We start from the raw sequence: 26,256 nt of genomic DNA, 5'->3' as shown, positions 1-26,256 counted from the left end.
AGATAGTTCATCCTATCGGCCTTGAGCACAGATACAGAGAGAAGATGAGACACTGGCTCTCTAGAGCATGTTCACACTAGTTCAGAGCTAAATTCATAATGTAATGGTCTACCTCTTACCTCTACAACACAACTTCACAAACTGCAGAAGATGAAGGCGAAAAACTGAGAGTAGGAAGAAGTCCAATGGAGTGGGTAAAGTTTCAATTGTCAAGCATGCATTAAATTATCAGTATCAAAAAGGGTTCTGCCTTAAACGGTTTGGCTCAGTGGATAGAGCGTCGGCCTGCAGACTGAAAGGTCCCAGGTTTGATTCCAGTCAAGGGCATGTACCTTGGTTGCGGGCATATCCCCAGTAGGAGGTGTGCAGGAGGCAGCTGATCGATGTTTCTCTCTCATGGATGTTTCTAACTCTCTATCCCTCTCCCTTCCTCTCTGTAAAAAATCAATAAAATATATATTTTTAAAAAGGGTTCATTTCCCCATCATTTAAATTACATAAGCCATTTGTGAATCTTACAATGAGAAACCAAGACTCAGACGTGCTATGGGATGAGTCAGACTGAAAGCACAGAGGGAACAAAACTTTATGTTTAAAGGTATCTCTTCAAAATATTTTCCATAAAAATAAGTATTTAAAAACTCTTTAAAATGCAGCAGAAATCAGCTCACAGAGAAATAAACACGGCATGTGTTTGGTGGTTTCCATAACTCAAAGCAAAGACATGAGACTCCTGGCGGCGCACCAGACAAGGCACCCACCACACGTGCAGAGGGCACAAATCCACACACATTGCACACCCGACTCCTCGACGCAGACAAGGCTGGCTGCTCCGTTTTTTGCCATACTCAGTAAGACTTCTTTTCACTAAGTGCTTAGAGGTGCTCAGTAATACTGTACAATACTTAAGAGTGTGAAACCTTTTCTACAGCATGGGGTCCAGCAAAGCAACTGTAGCCAGACTTACCCAAACCAGATGCTCACATTCACTGCCACACCTCTTCCCCTGCCTTTCTGTTCCTTTGCTTAATTAACACTTTTATCCCAATTTTCCTTCTCAATAATGAAATCTCCACCAGTGCTTGCCTGTGCTACCTGTAAACACTAAACTAGGTAATAAAGAACATCAACATTCTTTAAGGAACTGCCCATGATAAAGACATTTCTGACTTGGGCATATAACCACCATCAGTGAGACATATCAAAAAATTCAAAATTCATTAAGAACAAAAAACGTAAATAATTTATGTAGCACTGTTCTAGGTGTCTTAAAATTTTTAGAACTGCTAGCAAGGATTAAGGGAGGGTCTGCTCCAGATTCTTAGGCAAATTCGGTCTCTGATTGGACGTGGAGACTCCTATCAGGCAATAGTTTTTCACCATGCTCACACTCACACACACACTTATGATAATCACAACAGTGATAACCACACTCACTCAGAATAACCATGGTCACATGCTCATATGATAACAATATGCATTCTCACACTCTACCCATACTCATACTCAGGCTAATAGAATAACCACACTCACACCTCTACTCACCATCCTCACCCACACTCACGCTCATTGCAACCACACTGATACTCATAATCACCATACTTGCCCTCACAATAACGACACTCACACTCACAGTAACCATATCCACATTCACGATGACCATACTGCCAACTCATACTCAAGTTCATACGCATGATAACCATACTCATTCATGCCGCTCACACTCGTGATAACCAACTCTCATCATTTCAATTATCAAGCTTCCTCGAGTGCTAACACTTCTCAGAATGCAATTCTCATGGCACTTCCTTTCCTCATCAAAGCAGATTTATTGTATAAAACCTAGCATGAAAGTGCAGGAAACTGTTAATACTTATTTATGGCTGGGAATCATATTTTAACTACACAAAATCCTGGATTAGAAAGGAAAAGAGCAAGGTGCATAATGACCTCTTAAACAAAGAGAAAAGCCGTCTTAACTTTCATTTTTTATGTGTAAATGTAGGGTTCCCGGGCAAGATCTCAAACTTGGAAAAGGATCATAAGGAAGGCACAGCAGAATAGCATGCAGAAATAGTGAGACCCATCATGACTGGAAGCTGAAAATCATTTCAGACTCAGCTAGAGGCCCAGAGGAAGCCCATGGGAAGCTTCTGAGTCCTCAAGGTAGGACCATGGTGAGCACAGAAAAGGCCATGTGGGGCCCAGAGAGGGTCCGATGTTGCACTAACCCGCCCACCCTAGAGGGTCTCCACAGCCTCCCAGGCCCCTAAACAGAAGGAAATGACAATAAAGAAAGGCAGACCCTTCACAGTTCAAAGAAGCTGAGCTCCACTTTTATGTCACAAGTAGAAATTCATGATTTCCCATTATTTCTGAATTTACTGGGATGAAGCACAGCTCAACCAACCTGACACGCTCCCTTTCGCTCAGACCTCACCTCCTTGTAGCAGAGAGCGGCTGAGGGCCGGAGGGGAGGTGCGGGTCGCAGACAGCTCAGACTCCACGGCTTCGGGGTCTTCGGAGGCTCCAGGGGCCCCCAGTTGATGGTCGTGTGTGGGGTGCCGTGGTGGGAGGGATGGGGCAGTGTGTGGTAGACAGGCGTCAGTGGCACCGACTTGCTGTCTGCATGCTTGCTGGATGGGGTGATCGAATGGGTGGGGAGCTAACCAAGGAAAAGAACAAGAAAAAGCAAAAAAGAGAACATTCACCATCCAAGAAACCTCAATCAAATACACTTAGTTCCACTAATTTTAAAAAATGCACCCAACGAAATAACCCCCCGATTATCATTTCTCCAAGCAGTTTGACTCTGCGATACCCCAAAGATTCTGCTTCAGGCTGCGGCCTAGCCTGGGTTAGGAGGCAGCAGGATGCTGGGGAACTAAAACCCGGACAACACTCCACCACCACCTTTATTTGCCATGGATTAACATTTGCAAAAAGGTATTTCATTTAATATATACTATATCAGAATTTTACTAGGAGCAAGACTATGGGGGAGGGTAATCCTCCCCAGTCAGCTGTTAGGCAGTGCCTGTAATTTAGGAGTGGGCAAAGCTTGGACCTGACCCCAGGTTTTGTTTAACTAAGGAGTGGCACAGCCAGGCCCACCTCTGCTGATAGCTGCTTGTGTGTTACAGAGACCATATTGCCTATAATGCTGAAAATATTTACTACCTGGTTTTTTTATAGGAAAAAATTGCCACTCTCTGGAATAAAACAAATTATTTTATTAACTTTAATCAAAACAAAGTTATAGAGATCTAACTTCTCAGAAGGCTTGATCACTGGGGTTTATATTACTGGAAAACCCATCACAGTGACAATTAAATAAGAAAATGTTAAATAAATTAATTCAAAATTAGCCAATGACCCAAAGCAATAAGGCATGCTTAACAGGAGCAAGAGCTGAGTGATTCTGTGATCTGTAAACCTGAGTGAAGCCATTATTAGAAAGTTGAACAACCCAGCCTGTGTGGGTCAGTGATTGAGCATCGACCCAGGAACCAAGCAAGAGGTCACAGTTGGATTCCAGATCAGGGCACATGCCCCGGTTACAGTCTTGATCCCCAATAGGAGGCGTTCAGGAGGCAGCCAATCAATGATGCTCTCTCATCACTGATGTTTCTCTCCACCCCGCCCCCCCACTCCCTTCCTCTCTGAAATCAGTAAAACTATATTTTTTAGTCCTAGCTGGTTTGGCTCAGTGAATAGAACGTTGGCCCGCGGACTGAAGGGTCCCAGGTTCGATTCTGGCCAAGGGCACATGCCCGTGTTGCGGGCTCGATCTCCAGTGGGGGCGTACAGGACGCAGTTGATCAATGATTCTCTCTCATCATTGATGCTTCTATCTCTCTCTCCCTCTCCCTTCCTCTCCGAAATCAATAAAAACTATTTTAAAAAAATTCTTAAAAAAAAGGGAAAGAAAGCTGAACAATATTTGAAACACATGTTTAAAATAAGAAAACCCTGGCTCTAGCTGATGCCACCATATTTAACAACAAACTTTCTGCAGAAACCACGGGCCTGTCCTGGTGTGTGTGTCAGTGCTTGTCATTTGCTACACAACTACTATAAAATTTTTTTCAAAAAAATAATTCACAAAAGAATAAAATTATGCAAAACATCCCTTCTAGCAATAATGTAGTAGTAAGTAATACTTGGTGGTGTTTCTCCTTGCTCAAATAAGTCAAAAGAGGTATGCTTTGTGCTAAAATTAGAACATTATTCAAGCTAGATATGGACAGAACACAGGGAGAACACTCAATTCCCCAAAAAGAAGTTCCCTAAGAAGGCAAATTTCAAAAGCCTGTATGTGAGGAACAGCACCATCCACAGAGTGGGGACTTAAAATCCCTGCTGATGGGGCACCTCCTTTGCCACTGGGTGACATGAAAAGGATTATGAGAGGCCAGGGTCCAAATAGAAAAAGCTTTTACCTGAAATGAAATTTTATAAAGCTTAGTTTCAGACTGTTACTAACAATTTGAATGAAAAGGCACTTTCATTTTTCTTTATAAACACACACATACATACATGCCTTTGAAGTAAGTTTATTACCATGAAAGCTAAGCATCTTTAATATATATTTTTTATATATTTTATTGATTTTTTACAGAGAGGATGGAAGAAGGATAGAGAGTTAAAAACATTGATCAGCTGCCTCCTGCACACTTCCTACTGGGTATGTGCCCGAAACCAAGGTACATGCCCTTGACCGGAATCGAACCTGGGACCCTTGAGTCCGCAAGCCGACGCTCTATCCACTGAGCCAAACCGGTTAGGGCATCTTTAATATTTTTTAAAGTATGGAGTTATAAATGGCAGAGTCATTCAAAATGACATATCAGCTAAAGGAAATGAACAGTTTTAGCCTCCATACTGTTGAGAGATTTCGAGTAAGATGATACCATGACCAGAATGCTATGCTACAGCCACCCTTCCTGAGCTAAAACTTTAATGCCAAGGATAACGAATGCAGAAGCGAATTACATGGTAGGAAACGTCCTGACAAAGATCATAACAATTTAAGGATGTGAGAGAAACCTACCAACTAGAAATGCTATGTAATCGTAAGTCATTTGTAAAAAGGTGTGCCTGGTTCTTCAATATTGTTTGGTAAAGATGACAAATGATGCAATATCTTAAGCAAAAAAACACCAATAAAGAGAAGTTTTAAAAAATGACACTTTGGTACTGATCTATTTTGAAAGGTTTATGTATCTAAAAAAAACCAATGAGTTGAGCTGTTGAGCTTTTCTAAGTAGAAGTGGTTTTCTTAAAATCAAAATAATGAGTCAAAAATTACACTTTAATGCCTTCAACATGAATCTGGTCCTTTTCATCATCATAAATACTTATTTTTTGATGAAACAACAGAAATACTTAAACTTCTCAGAAAAAGCACACTCTTCAAGTTTCAGTTGAAAACCCCAGTACCTTACTCTCTGAGGCCCACCTGAGCACGGCAGCAGGCTCCTGCCCGAGTGCCACTGACTGTATGTGATGAAGCACAACCTAGGGCTGTTTCACAAGTGTGACCACTGTGAAGCTATTCATTACTCAATGGAAATAAGCAAATATTTGCAGAGAAGTACCAGGCAAGTATTGTGCATTCTTGATCCAGATATTGATAATGCTTTAAATTACTTGACCACTTGCTGACAACTCAACCAAAAGCTGACCCTGGAGTTTGGAGGCAGAAGTATGGGGTCCTTACGGTATGAGACGGCACAGAATGAGGCTTAATGGGGGGATTGCTGACAGATGTGACTTTCGTTTGCTTCTGTAGATGGTCCACCCATTCATGGAGATCCTGCTGGTTGTTGCATGATACTAATATCCGCTCGATCATGCTCCCTAGAAGAGATGAGAAAAACGGGCTGAAAATGGAAAATTGGTAGAAAGCACACACATGCACATACATACACCCAGAGTATACTTCGACAAAGTTAAACATCAGCCCTCTGAAATAGTCAAGCAAGAATCTGCACACAGATGGTAAGCTGCCTCTCATCACCATGACAGATAGCATCCGCAAGGTTTTTGCCTATCACCTGATATTTCAAATGCATTTCTATGATTTTCACTGTCCTCAAGCTTTGTGATTGTCATTCCTGTCGTTGGTAGCTTTCCCTAAAAAAGAGCCCCCCCACAAAAAAAAAACACAATTAGTGCTTTTCTAGTAAAGAAGGTACCGTTACTAAAGTAAATACTAATAATTCTAGAAATGGCAGAGGAACTGCATTTGTAAACCACAAAAGCTATCTTGTTTGTACCAGATACATGTATAACACAAAAAGCCTCTATCTCAAATAAGTAATCATAATACTATAATCAACAAACTGAGCCTCAGCAAAAAGGTACAGAGCAGCAAACTAGAACACAAATAAATTCCAACTGGTGAGTTACTCTAAACATAAATGTGAGGACACAGAAACATTACATATTATGATTAAAAAAAACAACACTAGCATCTATGGTAGCTATTTTAAATGACATGTTTATGAAAAGGAAGCACAGATTTGCCTCATAAAGAAATGCAGAGAAAGTTCCATGTTTGAAGGCAAAATAGGGGGAAACTGGGGCAAGAGGAATTGTACAAGTTATACTTGATTGTCCACCAGACAGGAAGTCAGCAGCTGTGCTGAGCGCTGCACAAAATGCAGAAAACAGCAGCCAACCTGTCCATTCTGAAAATGGAGGACTTGGGAACTGAAATAGGAAATGCTACCGGAGAGACACCAGAAAAGGACTGCAAATAGCCAGGCAAGACACTGGTCCTGTCCAAAACGTCACTGAGACATCTGGTTCACACCAAAAGGTGCTTGAAACTTGGTCCTGACAAAAAAACCATCCACCCTTAAGAAGACATCCCTGGTTTCAAACAGCACACACCACTTGTTTTCACTTTTGGTTTACTGGATTAATACGCAAGAAGTTACCATGTCTTCTTGATCCAAGGATTGTGCTGTGGCTGTATGGTCAATGACCACCTTTCTTGCCTCGGTAGCCTAGCCTGTCATAGCACATGGAGTTAGGTATATGGGCTAGTGTAGACCAAACATCTTCACGGATATACTAATGTACCTGGTGATCAACCAAGTCTTTAGGAAAAGTCTAACGGCGTTCGGGCCAAGCCACCTGTGGAGGACTCTCTCAGCACCTCCGAAAGTAGTAGTTCTCAGCAAGGTACAGGGGAAGGAAGGGCTGCCCTGTGGAGAACACCGGCAAAGTCACAGAGATGTGGGTGCTCCCGATACATAGAGGGAAGCAGGCCAGAAGTGCTGCTGAACATCCTCCTACAGCTCATGGAACTAGAACGATCCAGTCCACCGAGAAAGCCTGTCCTGGCATTTGGTGGTGAAACATTAGCCAGTACTTGATCCTTCTAGGGTCGGATGAACCTGAAAAATGCTGTATACTGTGCACTCCTTTCCAAGATTCATGAGGCACACAAGTGTATTAGTGGCTTTGAGCAGTCCTACCGAAATAAAGCTGTGTGACTGCTTTTAACCTAGTAAATCAACACCAAGGGATAGAATGTTCCGGTTACTGCTAGATTTAATGCTTTTTAATGTCAGTCAAAGCCAGATATAAATATTCACAATACATAGGTCACAGCACTCAGAGAGCAACACCTCACAGGAAACTGCAGAGTGGGAAAACAGGTCATACACGTGGTCTGACCTCCCGTGGCACATCAATGCCAACATCCAGAGCAAACTCGCCAGCCTGGTCATCCATAGGGGCCTGGCCTGACCCAAAGGGCAACCTCTGCTTCCTCCGGTCAGAGGAGGGCCCCGTCTCAGTCTCTTAAGATATGAAACATGAAGCCAGCGAGTGCTGACAATAAAGGACTCTGCTTTATGTTTATTAGGGTCATTTAACAAAGCAGGAGCTGCCAGTTTGAGGGAACACAAGTAGCCGCTATATCTAAACATCTGCTCAGAAACAGACTTACAAATCAAGAGGTATTATTTTTCTGGGTTTGTCCATATATATTTGCTTTATCAACTTTAAAGTGCTCCTTTTGGAATAACTGTGTGATGACAACTCTCTGGATGGCAGATAAAGCTTTCTGGATACAAACAAGCTGTAGACACTTTTGACTGAGGATTCACCAGTGTTCTTGTTGCGGACAATATGAAACAACCCAATATTCTGAAGAAATGCAACTCAGAGGAAACAAAGTGGTGATTCTGCTGAAGCAGTATCTGGTGACTGGCCAGGCCTTTACATACTGATGGGAAAGGCATTAGTTTCTCCAACTACACAGAAAGAAGGTAATACAACCTTTCCAGAAGCACCTATTAGACATACAGGGAAAATAGAATCTGCTCAATACCAGCACTGTAAATTACAGGACCTCCCTGTCCATCGGGTTTACATCCACAGATTCAATCAACTGCAGATCAAAAACAGTATTTTCTATCCATGACTAGGAACCTGAGGATGGGGAGGGCTGACTGTAAGCACTGCTCCGTGCCATTTTATATGAGATTTGAGCATCCATGGATTTTAGTATCTGAGAGGGAGTCCTGGAACCAGTCCCTTGCAGAAACCAAGGGATGACTGTGTAAAAAAAAAACCACCAAAAAAACAAAAAACCAGTAAAGATCTACCCTGTGTTTTCATTTAAATCAGCTCTTATATCTTCTCAAAGAAAATCAGTGAAATTATAGAACACTAGAATAAAGAGGATAAGTGATCATTTACTACTACTTATAACACCTGACATCTGCCAATGCCTCTTACAGTGCTACACTGCTTATGAAGCGTCTCAGTCTGAAGCCCAGCCCAACCCACAGTGGCACCTACGATGGCACAACAACCAGGAAAGAAGTGGCAACTGCAAATATGACTTCAGGGGGTGGCACAGCTTACCCTGCACCTCAGGATCTGTGCCCTTAGGAGATAGTTCTGTAAGTTTCATTTGTTCCCTTCTTTTTTCGCTTAGGATTAATACCAGGATGTTTGTACAGTGACATCAAAATACACAGACAGGAGATGTATGTACATATTTGAATGTATAACACTATACACATAACACTACACACAACGCATAAATAGTGATAGCTACTATTTAATGAAAATATTCAAAATATGCCTGGAAATGATTCTCAGACACACAATAAAAAATAAATTTAAAATGTGTTTTACCTGATAGATAAAACCACTCATCCTGGGACTGGCAGACAACATTAGCAAAATATTTGGGAAGAGTAGAAGATATCTTTCATTCTTTTCCTAAAGTAAAAGATCAAATAAATCCAAAAACATGTATTTACAGATGTGAAAACAAATATTTAAACTAAATCTTCTGAAACATTGCATTAGATTTTCCATTTAGGTATTTCTACCAAATTACATTAGCTGTATTAAATGGAAACAAAATTAGAATGAATTATTAGACTTACAAATAGCCCATGTAACATCTTCTTTAAAAATTTGGTTAAGGGATCTAGCGCTGCCATTAACTCTTTTTATAATTAATCTAAAATTTTATTTTTGTGATCGAGGAAAAAACAACAAAAGAACTTGTAAAATTTTAGTGGGAGGAGGGGAAATAGGTGGACCTTTCATGCTAAAAAGTGGGTAAAATAAAACATTAAAATCAATTTTGGTCTATTAATAATTCCTGGCACTTCCCTATAACTCCTGATATATCAATTTAATGTTGTTCGCATCCATCCCGTAAACTTAATCTAGTGTACATGAAAGGCTTAAAAGCATTATGTGTTAGAAATCATTCACTTCCATAAGGTAAGTAAAGCCCCAGAGACCACAACTAAAGGACAAAAATTCCCAGAACCTAAAAGGAGACACAGAAGGAATATGCAGATAGCCTTTGTCACAAGTTGCCATTTAACCACTGCCCACAAAAGCAAATGATACTAGGAAGCCATGTCTCCAAGTAGACTTCAGAACACCAGCCACATGCAAAGTGCCTTGAAAAAGACATTCTATACTCTAAAGAAGTTGTTGAAAAGTACTTATTATATTCCCCTCCTTTTTCTATTTCCTTTTTTTGTTAATCCTCACGGGAGGATGTTTTTTCCATTGATTTTTACAGAAAGTGGAAGGGTGGGAGGGATCTTTTCAGTCATCATTATAACTTTAAATCTTTTTTTTAAGTGAATGTTTTCTAGATCTAATATTATAAAGAAAACACTGAGAAATGTTTCTATAGATTTTTTAAATAAAATTTACAAGTGCATAACTTAAAAAAAGAATTAAGATTTGGGTTGTTTTCTTTAATCATTGTAGTCTATTAGAAAGTCATGATTTCTTATGATACCCAAATTAACAACTAGTGGGCTGATATCCTTTTTTAATTTCATAGGCAGGGAGGAATTTGCATTGTGAGTACAAGTTTCATTTTTCTTACTGCCCTAAAAATGTCATGTTTGAAATGGGTAGTGAGCATATTTTGATCATGCTGATAATTTTTTATAAAGGTAAAATAGAATTCATAAAGAGGTACTAGCTTAGTGACCCAATGAAGATGTAACTTGTGAATACTGAAACACAAACTGCTCAAATTTCACTGTGTGGGGATAGCACAAGGATCTGGTTTCATCTCTCACTTAAACCAAACCTGTAAGATAACTGTGATTCCCATAAGCAAATGTCAATTAGTATTAGATAATAGAACAGTATAATGATCTAACCATGGAAAACGGTAGATTTCCTGGAATGGCAGTGTTGGTAAGAAGCCCGTGGCCAGAAGCCCATACTTCTCTGTGGCACACATTTGCCAAACTGGACTACTAACGAGGGATCTAAAATCCTCTCCTGACACCATCTCTTAGTTGACACTGATATAGACTTTGATCATAACTGCTCTTGGCTGCATCTTAACTGGTCAAGTGGTCCACAGCCAGCTAAGCCTTGCTAACATACCGGAAACCACTTTTATATTTGGCAAGGACAAAAAGTAGACAAATTATAAGCTAGGAGTCCTATTAAAATGTTGTCATCATTTGGTAGTCCTTTAAAATCTTGTATTACACAATCATCAAAACATATCTTGACTGTCACTAAGAAAACTTTAAAAGCATTTATAAAACATTTAATGCAAATTATGTTCAGCTCTTAATTTTTATCCGAGACTTTTTAATGGTTTCAGGGAAAACAACCAAGAAACTAGAATAAGAACAAAGACCAACAGCACATGGCTGGTGTCCCTTCCATGGCATGTGTTTCTTCCACTGCTGTTCCCATCCACTCTCTGCACACTTGCATGACAGTACCTCACTTCCGGCACACTGAATCATGACCTGGGACATGTAAATGACGTTGCCCAGGGTCTTAATGTCATCTCCTTCCCAGCTCCGGATGGCTTCCGTCAGGATCTGCAACTCCAGCTCTTTCCTTTTCCGTACATCTTGACACTGGGCCTGGAAAACATAGTAAAACACTATTAAAAGAGACAAACTTCCAGAATTGTAAGTTTTGGCCATATTGCTTTTTATCTTAATTCTTCTTAAGACACGTAATGTGTTTAATTCACAAGCATGGAATCAAGTCCAGAGAGGCAAACCTTTGAAATAAGAAACACTGTTTTAGAAAAATATAGCATATTTTGCCACTTATGGAAGAAAAAATGCAGACTGGACAAGAAAAATATTTTCTGATTTTATTAATATCTGCCAATATAGAAGACTAAGAGGGGGAAAAAAGATAAGTAGCATTTATGCTATAAGGTGTGTATCTCAGAAACACAGTCAATAAGACAGCAGACAAAAAATAAAATGGAACCACCAGTATTCCATTTCATACTCTATCACTAAAGACACTGACTGGATGAAGGCTAAAACATGTGTAAGTCATTTTCAGGTAGCTAATGCATCAAATATGTGGAGCCTTTAAAAAATTTAAACAATTATCATTTCATTGTTCTAGTCTCCAAAGTCTAGTAAAGCATGAGAACTTACCAGTCATGGAATAACTACTATGTATGCTCATTTTTATTTCACCAGAGTAAACCTTAATTATACTTCACAGGTAATTTTTTTTTTTATCATCTAACTTTTTCAGCTGATAAACAGTTTTTCTACATTCATTTGCCATAATACTATGTAAGAAAAAACACTCCATAATATGCTTAATCACTTACTGAAAGGTTTTTGAAGGCGGTCATGGATTTTTGAATATCTTGTCTATCCGGATGATAATCCTTGAGTAAAAGAACACACGATTAGCTTTTATAATGAAAAGCTTTTTCTTAAAAAGACATTCTCTATAGACTCTACTGAATCTTCCAATACTTTTCAACCTGTAATATGTCCCATACGTCCTATCCTATTTTTCCCAGCATTAAACTGCCGCCTCTTATTCTTTAAGGGAATCATGGAGCCAGTGGCCTTAGGGGAAACAATCATTCGAAGAGAGAAGCCAAGCGCTGGAGCTGGAGTCAGGAGAGCAACATCTGCTGTAGTGAATGCAGACAGCACACACCACACCCACTCCTAACACTCGGCTCTGCTGCCTTGGCAGCAGGCGAGCAGTTGTGGAGAAGACCAACAGCCTGCCCTTGACAGGAAAAGCTCAGCAAACCCTAGCCAACAGTTCACCAAACCCAAACTTCTGCAAGGCTCACAGCCTGTTTTTCAGAAATAAGATAAATACCTATCTTTAATTAAATGATGCTTTTACATTATATTACTCCACAACTTATGCACTTAATAATTGTAGCTAAATGTTCCTGCTAGGACTCTTCAATGCTATGAGCATTTTCTACGTTTCGAAACTTTTTCTATCAGCAGCAGTGGGTGAAAAAGGAGATAAAGGAGCTGGGATAAGGAGAAAAAAAATAATACTTAAAAAAATCATTTGGAAAATCCACTGAATTAAAAAACCTTGGTAAACTCTTTTTGTTGATTCCAAAGTGAATCATTAATAATTTCTCTTACAGTGGCTAATGGACTCCAGGGACAGACATGTGATAAGCAGTACCTCCATGTGTCTCTCGAGCTCCTTGAGCAGAGTGGGGTACTTATTCAGGCGCATGAATGGTTTGCTGAGGCCAGTGGTCAACACGAGAATCCCCGGACTGTTGGCACCTTTCATCTCCATGAACTCTCCCAACTCCTCACTAAGCAACAAGCCACCGGCAATGAAAGAGTAAGACACTGCTGTTAAGAGTTCACCATAGTGACGTTCCCTTATCCCCACTAGCAAAAATATAACAGCATACCATTTATGTTGTCAAAACTATAGCTTTTCTAACCAAACATGTGCTGGTTATTTCAAAACACCAAAGGAAACCCCAGAAGGTTCATGTTACGTCTCTCATTATGAGTAAAAAGAATTGTGCATAATATAGAATACATGTAGTCACCTATACAATTCTACTCAAGAAGCCAATTTCATACAGAAGGGTCAAATGTAAGTGTGTAGTCTTAGAGCTCAAATAGATTCCAATTATATGGGAACTTCAAAATGGTAAAAAATGTAAGAGGAGAAAAATGCTTTAAAACTCTAATAACCTGAATCAGAGCATTAACACTCCAGACGTTTATCAGTCCACCCAACATCCCCTGAACATCGACTGCAACCTAAAGCACTTGTGAGAGCAACAGTGTTTCCTTTAGAGTGCACAATGTGGCACAATAAAATACTTAATGTTTATTTAAGTTTTAAAATTTCAAAAGTATTTCCACATCAATATTTCATCAAATCCGTACATTATCAAATAAACTTGTCCCCATTTAGTGTTGAGAAAACTGACTATATATATTCAGAAATCTAAAAAGCTTAAAAAGAAGTTTGTAATATTTTACTACTTTTTCCACCCTCAACTTCACTATTATTCGTGTACCTTTAACAACAACAATGCCCTCCTGAGCCCTGTAGTATCATGCATACACTGTTTGCCTTGAATATCCAATTCAGCAGCCCTAGGTTTAGAATGACCCAGGATGGCCAGGAGTGCAATGGGAGTCAACCTCTGTCATTGACACATTTATGACTTGTATCAGTGGCTGAAACTCTGCATTTCTGTCTCTCCACTGCAGGACAAATGATGTTTAGGATCCATGTGAGGACCTGGATCTGTGTTCCTCACTGTTGCTGCACATTTCATTCCAGACATGGGAAAATGAGGGACAGACAGGCTGAGAGAAAAGAAGCACCAGGTCAGGTCACCCACTGGGAAGAGAAGAGAGTGAACTCTGAGGCTCCATGTCACCTATCAGGAAGAGCATTATAAATGAAGCCATAAAATAAGATGCTAAAGAATAACTGAACACATTCGCCCTCCATGTAGGTTACCTGAATCTGAACACAGGGACCCAGCTGCTGCCTCACTTCCTCCATCCCTCCATCCACCCAGGTCTAACTGGCCCCCTGCCCAAACTTCTTAGGACCAGCAGCCACTCCAAGGGCTCCTTACAAAATTTAAGATAAACCATTTGAAAATGTCAGCTCAAAAGTGGTGAATATAACACTTTCATATGGTTCAACCTAAAAGGATTTCATTGGGAGAAGGTGTGAGAGCAAAAATTGGTGTTGGTACTCCCCACCTCTTATCCCATCCTCAACTGACCACAGTGATGCATCTAAAGGAGAAATCATCTTACTTAACTAAACCAACTTAGAAATATAATGTTTCAAATATCAGCTTGAAAACAAATTAATTAATCCCTAGGAAATTAGCCTTACTTTGCTTAAGCATGTAAGACCTCTTTAGAAGACTACTGCTATCTAAATTCAAGTTTGTGACAACTCAGGGGACCTGGTTAAGTAAGCAAGGTACATTGCATTTAAAATCAGAGTGCAGCCCAGTCGGTGCGGCTCAGTGGTTGAACGTCGACCTATGAACCAGGAGGTCACGGTTCCATTCCCCATCAGGGCACATGCCAGGGTTGCAGGCTCGATCCCCAGTGTGGGGTGTGCAGGAGGCAGCCAATCAATGATTCTCTTTCATCATTGATGTTTCCACTTCCCTCTCTCTCTCCTTTCCTCTCTGAAATCAATAAAAATATCTTTAATAAATAAATATATAAAATCTGAGTGTATTCCTGGACTGCATAAAAAATACAGTAATAATGTCTCTCATAGCCAGTTAGCCTGGAGGTCAAATCACCCCCACTATTGCCGACAACAATCAAGGCTTAACTACAACAAGACTGCACACAAAGACCACTAGGGGGTGCACCAAGAAAGCATAAAAAATGCGGAGACAAAGAAACAGGACAAAACTGTCAATGGAGGATATTGAGTTCAGAACCACACTTTCAAGGTCTCTTAAGAACTGTCTAGAAGCCGCCGATAAATGTAGTGAGATCCTCAAGAAATCTAATGAGACCCTCGATGTTATGATAAAGAACCAACTAGAAATTAAGCATACACGGACTGAAATAACGAATATTATACAGACTCCCAACAGCAGACCAGAGGAGCACAAGAATCAAGTCAATGATTTGAAATGCGAGGAAGCAAAAAACACCCAATGGGAAAAGCAAAATGAAAAAAGAATCCAAAAATGCGAGGATAGTGTAAGGAGCCTCTGGGACAGCTTCAAGCGTACCAACATCAGAATTATAGGGGTGCCAGAAGATGAGAGAGAGCAAGATATTGAAAACCTATTTGAAGAAATAATGACAGAAAACTTCCCCCACCTGGTGAAAGAAATGGACTTACAGGTCCAAGAAGCGCGGAGAACCCCAAACAAAAGGAATCCAAAGAGGACCACACCAAGACACATCATAATTAAAATGCCAAGAGCAAAAGACAAAGAGAGAATCTTAAAAGCAGCAAGAGAAAGAAACCCAGTTACCTACAAGGGAATACCCATACGACTGTCAGCTGATTTCTCAACAGAAACTGTGCAGGCCATAAGGGAATGGCAAGAAATATTCAAAGTGATGAATACCAAGAACCTACAACCAAGATTACTTTATCCAGCAAAGCTATCTTTCAGAATTGAAGGTCAGATAAAGAGCTTCACAGATAAGGAAAAGCTAAAGGAGTTCATCACCACCAAACCAGGATTATATGAAATGCTGAAAGGTATCCTTTAAGAAGAGGAAGAAGAAGAAAAAGGTAAAGATACAAATTATGAACAACAAACATGCATCTATCAACAAGTGAATCTAAGAATCAAGTGAATAAATAATCTGGTGATCATAATAGAATCAGGGACATATAATAATAATGTTAATAGTGCCAGCTATCTATCTACTGATTTATCTACACATACATGTTTTTAATATCAATTTTTTAAATAAACAAACACATATACCACTTAGGAGATATTATAAAAATCAAAGCAAACTACAAAAAAGTGAAAATATAATCCTAGCTATAAAAACACATAAAATAAACATTTTCTCATTTCTGTAAGAAATAAGGCTTCATGATGATGTCCTTCCAGTTAAGACAGCCATCATGGTGATGCAATTTAAAATGTTACCATAGAAGCTGTCAAACTCCTTCTAGGGCTGTGTGTGTGCGCCTGCTTTCATAACCAACACACAATTCCGTATCTCTGTGTATATAACATTGTGCTTTCTAAGAATGGTTTTCTCAGGAAAAACACAGGGCTGGGATTACTGAAACCAGGAATAGTGATATTTCAGAACCTTGTTGTGATTAGTCTAGTGTTCATCCCAGAGGTCATGGTGATTTAAAAGCTATGAGCAATATCCTGGAGTACTTGTTTGCATAGTTTTATCATTTTGCCTTTTCCCACAAGAGATAGGCAGGTAAGTGAAGAGTGCCCCAAGACTGACTTCAACCTGCTGCCTTCCTCCCACCTCCCCCAACCCTCTGCTGAGCTCAGGCAGAAGTGAGAGCTGCAGAAAGAACAGTCAGGAAAAAGGACGGAGAGAAGGGCGTGACACTATGGGACCAGCACTCTGTGCTGGGCATCAGAGCAAATGCTTCTGTACATGATTCCCATAAGCACCACTCTGGGCCTGTGCCACAAGGATTATTATGCATGTTTACAGATGAGGACTCCCAGCAAGACCGCAACTGCCTCTGTTCTCACTGCTAGCAGGACAGCTGAACCCAAGAGGTTCATACTGTGTCTGGTCTGGCCCCTCTAACCATACCATACTGCTTTGTCTTTCACACTCACGTGCCCTGCCCCGCGCCCCCCCACCACCAGCCCCCCCCACACACTCCTCATAAATCCTTACTCAGAAATGCTCCTCTTCAAATTACTCACTCTGTCAACCCCTAAAGCAGAGATGGCGAACCTATGATACGCGTGTCAGAGGTGACACGCGAACTCATTTTTTTGGTTGATTTTTCTTTGTTAAATGGCATTTAAATATATAAAATAAATATCAAAAATATAAGTCTTTGTTTTACTATGGTTGCAAATATCAAAAATTTCTATATGTGACACGGCACCAGAGTTAAGTTAGGGTTTTTCAAAATGCTGACACGCCGAGCTCAAAAGGTTCGCCATCACTGGCCTAAAGCATGAGTAAAATGATGGATTTAAGAAGGAGCAATTTATATTTTATATCCATTTCTCTAAGAATTGAACAACTAATCAAGCATAAAACTAAAACTTTATGATACTAGAAGTATATTTCCCCTCCTTTAAATACAATCCATGCAGGGCCTTTCTACTACAGGAAAATGACAGAAAAGTCTATTTATGTCACTTTTGATATTTAAGGATTATATTTTATAACTATAGTTATAGCAGAGAAATATGAATAAAACTAAGCAAGTTATCCTTATCACCCCTCACCCCTGTAAAAAAAACCCCTACAACTTAAAATGTAAGTAACTGTTGCAAGCAAAAGTAACATCTTTTAATATACATATGACATTTTTATAATGTCAGAACATATGCAGTTAAGAAAAGAAACAGAACTTTATAAATCAATGGTTCATTTTTTAATTTAGTACAATAAAATAAAACAGTTGGTTAAAGCTATTTTGACAAAACAATGGCTCTTTCTACTGATGTGAGCAATCCTTATACAGTGGATCTCCTCTGTATTTACTGAAATGACACTGTGGGCTGCAAGAAGGCAACAAAAGGAACACAAATAAGGAGAACTATATTGTAGCCAAGCAAAAAGTAACAATTAAAGTGCTGGGGGAAAACAAAACTCATTTTACAGACTAAATTATGAAACCTATAATTCATTCAAAATAGGCAACCATGAATATATGATAATGCAAAAGGTACATATCAGCTATAATTCTAGAATTGGTGGTTGTGTGAATGTATTCACAAATTCACACTCAGAATTTAAATTAACCCAATAAGACTGAAAATAAGATTTGAAAATTTCAAAATACTACACTTAATCCTTAAAAAACATATTCAGGCATAAACATAGGAAAGAGGTTACAAGTTAAGATTCAGAATGAAAAGTGGTGAACCCTGACAGAAGCTACTAGCCAACTGCGATCCTCATCTCCATTCATGGACTTACGCTTCAGAAGTGGGGTCTGACCTGTGAACAGAGTGGGGACTCTGGCTGCTCAGGGACCTCAGGAGGGCACACAGGCAGTGCATCCTGCCGCGTCCTCTCCGAGGCTCACACGGCCAGAGCATGACTTCTCCACCCACCTCCCAACTCTGGGACAAGCCACACGGAGGAGGCACAGTTTCCCCACTCAGAAACTTATCTATTCTTTCCTTGTTATTTTGGGGAAATGCTACACTTACATTTCAGCTATGACACAGTCATTAAAGTAACAGTACAGAAGAGAGGATAAACAGCACATACTCGCAAGCATTTCCTTGGAAGTGTGATTTTAGGAAACTTTAACAGTCTGAATTTGCTTTAAATGTCATCCTCAGGGCAGATCCTCACTTTAATGAGAAAAATATTTAGTGAGAATCTTTCCTTAAAATTATTCACTCCCATCAAACTTCCAACCCAATTTTAGAGCATTCCCCCCCAAAAAGAGGGATGGAGAGCAAAGATAAAAAAGATCATAATTTTGCCCTAGCATTCTATTTGCTTTCTATTTATCTCCCCTATGACTGCATCAATAATTCCTTTTAAACTTTTCAGAAACACAATGTAATGCTTGCATTTCAAGTCTGTAGAAATTTCATTTAATTTTTAATTCCCAGGAGTAGACAGCAAGAGCATAACTGAATGCATGTTTCGTGGTTTCAGAAAGGTGTGTGCTAACATAGCCCACCCTCCTGGAAAGGTGAGGGAGGGCGAAGTATTGGGTAGGGGTTGGAGGTCCTTTGGGTTTTTTGTTTCTGTTGGACACTATGTATCCTAATCTCCCTTCTGTTCATCAACATGTCAAAGACTGCTGCTTCATTTCAGGGCACTTATCATGTTCACTCACTCCACATCAGTTTATACATGTTTTTTGCTTAATGCTTACAATAGCCCTATGAAATAGGCATTTTTACAGATGTGAGGTGACCTGGGCCCACGAGCTTAAAAGGGTTCAAAAAAGAAACCATAAACATTTTTTAAAACACTTATTAATAAAAATCTGTGCCTCTTGTGATAACATCTGCTAACGACTGCAACATTCCTCAGTCTTCTTACAATTCTCAGGAAACAGACCAGCCTTGTCTTAACAACCTAGCAGAAAATCTGTACATTCTGTTTCATGTGTTTAATTTTGTTTCAGGTTGCTGATTGTCTCCAATTTAATGTTAAATATACCTATAAAACCCAGCCCTCATTTTAAATGAGATATTATCTTTTACAGAAAATCTGTCTCATGCACTTCCAGTTTTATGACCTAAAAGAAAACTGATTTGGTACCCTGATCTAGCTTGTAGCTACATTCCAGAATACTTACCAGCAGCTTCAAGTCATTTTCCAAAGAGCTCTAGTCTAGACTTAAGGGGAGACATTTAAAAATAACCTTTCCAGTATACAAATTCTAATATGCATTTCAAAGACGTCTTACCAGCACTTTTCAGGCACTAATTTCAAGGGGTAATTAACATTTTCATTGTTGAATAATCAAGTGAATATTAGTATTTTGGAGGGTACCCCAAGAAGTCCTTTGCTTTCAGGTCTAAGTGAACGCACCTGTGCTCTGTGAGAACATTCACGGCAGATGGGTGATTGGCACAATATGAAAGGTACAAGGTTTTCATTTGTGGCATCAGATTTAAAAAGCAGCCTCCAACTCTCTGCTGAGCTTCAGGCAACCTGGAGACATGCAACACAAAGGAAATAATCCTAAATTTTATAGACAGAAGGAAAATTGCTAAGTAATAAACAGATTATTTTGAGCAAGAAAGACCTCCTTGTGTACCACCTCTATGAAAACAAAATATCCAAATCCAAGAATATTTCTGTTCAAAGCAGGCATATAGCAGGGAGAAGTACTTACCTTGAAAGCTGCTCTGCTACGAAACAGTGAATTAACTCCCAACCTTTCCTCCATCCAGATGCCAGGACTTATGCATAGCAGAGCTACAAACCCCCAAGTCCAGGCTTCTTTGGGTCGTGAGGAAAATACTAGTAGATGTCATGAAGCCTCACATTTTGCATGAAACAAGGAGAATTATAAAATGTGGCTATTTGGTTAGTACGGTTTTCTACCAAAGTAACATCAAGATATGCACACACATAAAAAATACAAAAGCCACCTTTTCCTTCAGGTGAAGACTGGACATTGAGCACATCTATCAACCGCTCTCCTTCCCAAATCCACACTACATGACAGTTGATGTTAGAAGGCATCAACTCACAAGAACAAAAAGAACTGAAACTTTGGAAGAACCAACTTTGGAAGCTGAAAAGCATATGATGAGCAGTCATAACTGGGCAGGAAAATCCAACGCCAAGATCACACCGGGACCCCCTGCAATGGGGCTGCCCTTCAGCAGTGGGGCCACAAACAGCTGGGTAAAGGTCTGTGAGGCCCTAACTGGTTTGGCTCAGTGGATAGAGCGTCAGCCTGTGGACTCAAGGGTCCCAGGTTCGATTCCGGTCAAGAGCATGTACCTTGGTTGCGGGCACATCCCCAGTGGGGAGTGTGCAGGAGGCAGCTGATTGATGTTTCTCTCTCATCGATGTTTCTAACTCTCTATCCCTCTCCCTTCCTCTCTGTAAAAAAAATCAATAAAATATATATTTTAAAGGTCTGTGAGGCAGCAGGACACTTATCTTTGTGGACCAGAAGTTGAGCATACCAGCAGGAATCCTTAGAAAAAAGGGACCATGAAAGGACACTGACCAGCCATCCTCACCCCAGTCTCCTTTGTCACCAGAACCCCAAAGCATAGACAGAAAGGATTGCAACCTTCAAAGCAGGAAACCAAAAAAGCCTTCTCTTCTCCTGAGGGAATCAGACCCAGAGAAAAATCGAGCATAAAATAGTAACAGCAGGGGTTCTCCAACAAAACAGTCAACAAGTTATAACCCATGGTCAGCACTTCCACTCAAAAGTTTAGGGCACCAATCTTAATTATAAGAAGACACAGAAATATGACCAAATACTTTTGGGAAAAAAATCTAACGAGAACAACAAAGGACAAAAGGTGGGAATCTATGAAAGGGGGGGGGGGGGACATTATAGTTACTCTGCAGGGAGCAGAAAAATATTCAAAAGAATTGTAATTAATCCTGAAAGAAATAACACAAGATCTATAAAAAAAAAGGAAAAGCATGCTTTTGTGGATGAGAGAAAAAAAAGGGGGGGGAGGGGGTTTCCTATGGAAAGTAACCTCACAGGGTGATTTGATTATAAATTCCTAACTGGGCAGGTCATGGTGGGCAGTCATGCCCCAAGCCTATATCTTTTTAGTAATGTTTCATCTTTTCTTCTTTAAAATATGTTTTTATTGATTTCTGAAGAGAGAGAGAGGAAGGGAGAGGGATAGAGAGAAACATCGATGAGAGAAACATCTTCGATCAGCTGCCTCCTGCACGCCCAATACTGGGGATCAAGCCCACAACCCGGGCATGTGCTCCGACCGGGAATTGCACTGGTAATCTCTTGGTTCATGAGTCAACGCTCAACCACTGAACCACACAGGCCGGGCTCATCTTTTCTTAACTATCCTGTAATCTAATCCCCACCTTGCTTTCTCCCATCTCCATGTAATCTTCCTTAGCTCCTCCTTAATTTCAAATGCACAAAAAGAAACTGCAAATTGTTATCTCAGTCTGTTGACAGGTGTGTCCTCAGTGTGGCTCAAATAAATTTTTATAAAAATCCTCTACAGGTTTGGACGTTCTTACACTGATACCTTGAAAATAAGAACATTCAGGACAAAAGCAAAGGAGCATTTGAAAATTAAAATGGAAGAGCAATTGAGAAAGACAAAAGAAATCTGGAAAATGAAGCTCTGAAATCTCCCAGATTAATTGGAAAGAGAAGATTAAAAGACCAGGACAAGCAGTTCCACGTTAGGATAAAAATTCCAGATACAGAAAAACAAAATAAACAGAAGTAAATCAAAGAAATTATCATAAAATTCGGCAGACTAAAAGACATGAATCTCCAGTTGGAAAGAACCCAAAGTGCCAGCAGGAGGGATGCAAAATAACACAAATCCAATATATGCATCAGCATCCAAGTTCAGGATTCTAGAAACAAAGACACTAAAGGCTTTGAGGGGAAAACACAAGTTTCAAACCAAAGAATCAGGAATTAGAATGGCCAGGGACTTCTCAACAACACTGAACCTTAAACAGTGGATGGAAACAATTTCCAACAATTCTACCTCCATGCATCATATTTAATATGAACATGAACTAACTGTCTCTATGCACTCTTTCCTCAGGACAGTCCTAGCAAATGAGAGACTGCAGCAACAAGACAGGAAGACACCAGTGTCCAACACAGAGGAGGTGAAAGGCAGCAGGATGATAATCAAGGGAGACTCTGAGACCAGGCAGCATGGCTAGAGGTGAAAGCCAGAAGGCTCCAGGGTGACTTCTACAATATAACATAATAAGTACCTAGTGTACATATGAATATATTGAAAGAAATGAACTTAAGCCATGAATAAATTAGTGGCAGATACAGAAAAAAGCAAGCAGACAAAAAATGAAGGCAATTATCACCATTACTATTATGCGAAAAAGGCACAGTAATTCCATCAACAGCATTTACGTAAGGAAATAACCAGGCTTATTGAGGTTTTATTGTTTAGTTCATTTATCCTTATCTGAAGTCAATGTAAACTAGCATCTGAACGGCTAGCAGACTCTTTTCCAAGTGTGAACTCCTAAGTGGGGGTTTTAATAGCCTTCAGGAATTAGCCACAGCTCTATCTGTAATATAAATAATCACTTACCTAACAAACAAACTTCGACTATTTATTCAGACACTGGTAACAGATTAAAAAGGTAAGAAATCTTCTCTACCTTAAAAGTGACTGCAATCTTTTTGGGTAAAATGAAACACATACAAAAATTAAAGAAATATAAGACAGCCGATGATGCCTCAATTTTATGACACAAACTGCTGCCAGCCCACAGAGGAGGAAAGCACACACCCTCCAGGAGAAGGCACAAAGGCCAGTCAGCATCCTTTCCAAATCACCCAAAGACCAGTCATCACACACAGCAAGGATGCTGCACCAGAAGATACATCGGACCACCTGCTTTCTACCAGGATCCAGACACCTGAGACACACCTATTTTCAAACTACTACATACTGGCATTTGAGCAGGTGATGTTCATACTCAGGAGCAAAGTGAAATAGATCCTGGCTTCTAGAATGGAAGGGGGGTTGAAGGTAACTGCAATGATAGGATGACAAAGTTTTATGAACAAGAGAAGAACATTGTTAGAGATGTGCACATGAAAATGATTAAACTATTAAGACTTCATTGCTCAGTGCTGTGCCATATACTGTTATGATTTCACTTCCAACCTGATCCAACACCACAGCCGTTGATACATTCAAAGGAGAACATACCTATAATCTAAGCCAATGGATTTCATTTCTTATATTTCATCAATTAAAATTAAGTTAATATGGTTTACATATGAACAATTACTTCATTGTACAAGGTTTTCTTTCTTTGGCCCCCACTGAGCCTGGCCCTAGAGTTTTATTACCTCACTCAACCTAATTTTGCCAGAATTCACTATACTCACCACCACCTTTTCTTCCCTGGCATGCTGCTAATAATGTGGTAGACCCCCTTGGGGGAGGAACAAGAGGGCCAGAGAATAGCCTCATTCAACTCCTATAAAAGACCTTGCATGACCACTCCCTTAAGCATTAAGCCCCAAGAATAATGAGGTTCTGACTGCATCAAATAATCTTAGGAACAAAGTCTGAGGTCTGTAGACCGTAGAGACAGTTTTCAGCTTCAGGCCCAGGAAAGCAGCAAAATCAGAGTAAGCAACACCATGGCTGACATCAGGACCAGCTGCAAGAACTAATGATCCCTAGGTCCAACCAATCAGTAGAGATCATGACACTGAAAGAACATACCTGGAAAGCTGATGAATATTCTACTGAGATCCTCTCAAGACCTCCCCTAAAATCCCTGTCTTTGGAAAACAGCTAAAACCCCTTAAGACGAAGGACCCAGTGCAAGCTCTCCCTCTCTCTTGAGCAGGCCCATACCTTCCCCACTCCCCTTTGTTCCCTCAAAGCACATACCTTTTCTTTCTTTCCCCTAAGCTCCGTTCTTTTGCCTCTGTAACCTGTTTCCTGAGTCCATGCAGCCCAGCGGCTCACTTCTTCCTCCTCTGCGACTTTCTATATAACCCGTTTGAGTTCTTGGCTCTGAATTCTTTCTTAGTCAAACTCAAGGACCAAGGCCTAACATCTGGTGCTATTCACCATTAACCCTCCTCTGCCACCTGAACTTCCGTTTTTAAATCTATGCTGTGAGGATAGTAATGTTTGCCCTATTTCACAAGGCTTACATGAGGCTCCCAAAGAGGTACTGCCAAATGTACTGCATAAATATTAATTTATTTAGTCTACATTACCTATGCCAGTGGGAAGGAGAAGCAAACATTTACTTCCATTTTGTACTCAACAGGACTGGCCTCTTGCAAAAAACCCACACTGCTGCCAAATAACCTTCATTTACCAAAGGGAACACTACCGTAGTTATGATCATGCAAGTAATGTAATTTTATGTAAACCAAAAATGCTGCAAACAATTACAACAAAAAATGCCAATTTCTGTTTGAGAGCCAGGATTTGGTTACACTGACATTCAGTTTTCCTTGCCACACCTTCCAATATGACGTTCCTCTATGAAACCTTGAAGCCAAAGTTGAGAGAGCAAACCTACTCTCAGCATGGCAAACTGTTATCAATTTAAAGAGCTCCTGGCACCGAGGGAAGACCTCTTCCAAGAATGAGAAAGGCACATACAAAAAGCTGGAAGGAAAACCAGAGACCAACCAAGAGAAAAAGTTTTCTGGTCCTTCCGGTGGCTACAAAAATAAAGATAATGCAAAAATAAAATGTGTTAGCTTTCTTTATCAGCCCACAAACAAATAAGCATAAATATCCTCTGGTGGATTAAAATCTCAAAACTTTTCATGTGCATTATGACTTTAAGTCATCCAACACCCAGCAGGCATTAATAAACATCCTTTAATGCCTCATGTTAACAAAGAACATAAAATAGTCACACAGAAAAAAATCTCATGTCTGACATCCAGAACACACCTGTCCCCTACCCCTGAAAAACTAGTATCTTAGAAAAGTGACAACACCAAGCCTTTAATACCTCCAAACATCACATTATGCATGTAGTGCTTTACAATTTCTCAGCTTCCTGATGGCCAGGAACAACACATGCTGGAAGAAGACACTCAGAAGACTTGGCCTTCAAGGCTGTGTGCACACACGCCTCCCCATGCAGCACATGCGGCACATAAGGAACTAAAGTCATTGGTGCCTCTACACTCTTTCCTCGCTTCAAGGGTTATTCATCCCCTACTTTTTTCCCTAACACCTTAAAAATCATCACTCACATGAAATCCTTCTCCTTTCTCTGACTAGTCAGCATATCCTTCCTTCAGAGATCACTACTGTAAAATTTAGATAACCTAAAATGCAGCTTTTACTATAAAAGGTAATATACCTAAAAAATTCCAAATAATCTAGCTTCCACCTTTGAAAATGCAAATTCTCAACTTATGGTAAACTTGATCCTTTAAATACCATTTATACCAATCTGAATTTTGTAAATTTTAGCAGCTTACTTACTTGGTGCATTCTTCTAAAGACTGTACAAGCATTTGCTGGAAAGAACATATTTCTTCTAGATTTCCCATTAAATATGAAGTGTTTGCTGAACTTAACCTAGAGCCAAGAAAAATAACAGTAAAAATATGTAAACAGTT

At 39.9% G+C, this 26,256-nt stretch overlaps 1 protein-coding gene across 8 annotated transcripts in view; it reads right to left on the bottom strand.

Moving 5' to 3' along the window:
- ARHGEF7 (Rho guanine nucleotide exchange factor 7) overlaps nt 1-26,256 on the bottom strand; it is a 129,032-nt gene that overhangs the window by 20,101 nt on the left and 82,675 nt on the right. For all 8 annotated transcript variants that reach the window (XM_059685115.1, XM_059685113.1, XM_059685117.1 and 5 more), the window contains 9 exons: nt 26,120-26,215; nt 20,001-20,123; nt 12,964-13,102; nt 12,125-12,184; nt 11,259-11,405; nt 9,166-9,252; nt 6,060-6,138; nt 5,723-5,862; nt 2,441-2,665 (listed from right to left, as the gene is read on the bottom strand). In XM_059685115.1, the coding sequence (XP_059541098.1) occupies nt 2,441-2,665; nt 5,723-5,862; nt 6,060-6,138; nt 9,166-9,252; nt 11,259-11,405; nt 12,125-12,184; nt 12,964-13,102; nt 20,001-20,123; nt 26,120-26,215 (1,096 nt within the window). The remainder of the gene's footprint in view (nt 1-2,440; nt 2,666-5,722; nt 5,863-6,059; nt 6,139-9,165; nt 9,253-11,258; nt 11,406-12,124; nt 12,185-12,963; nt 13,103-20,000; nt 20,124-26,119; nt 26,216-26,256) is intronic.

This window comes from Myotis daubentonii, chromosome 2 (genome assembly GCF_963259705.1).
Source record: "Myotis daubentonii chromosome 2, mMyoDau2.1, whole genome shotgun sequence".
NCBI classification, from domain to species: domain Eukaryota; kingdom Metazoa; phylum Chordata; class Mammalia; order Chiroptera; family Vespertilionidae; genus Myotis; species Myotis daubentonii.
This window is presented reverse-complemented; position numbering and strand designations above follow the sequence as displayed.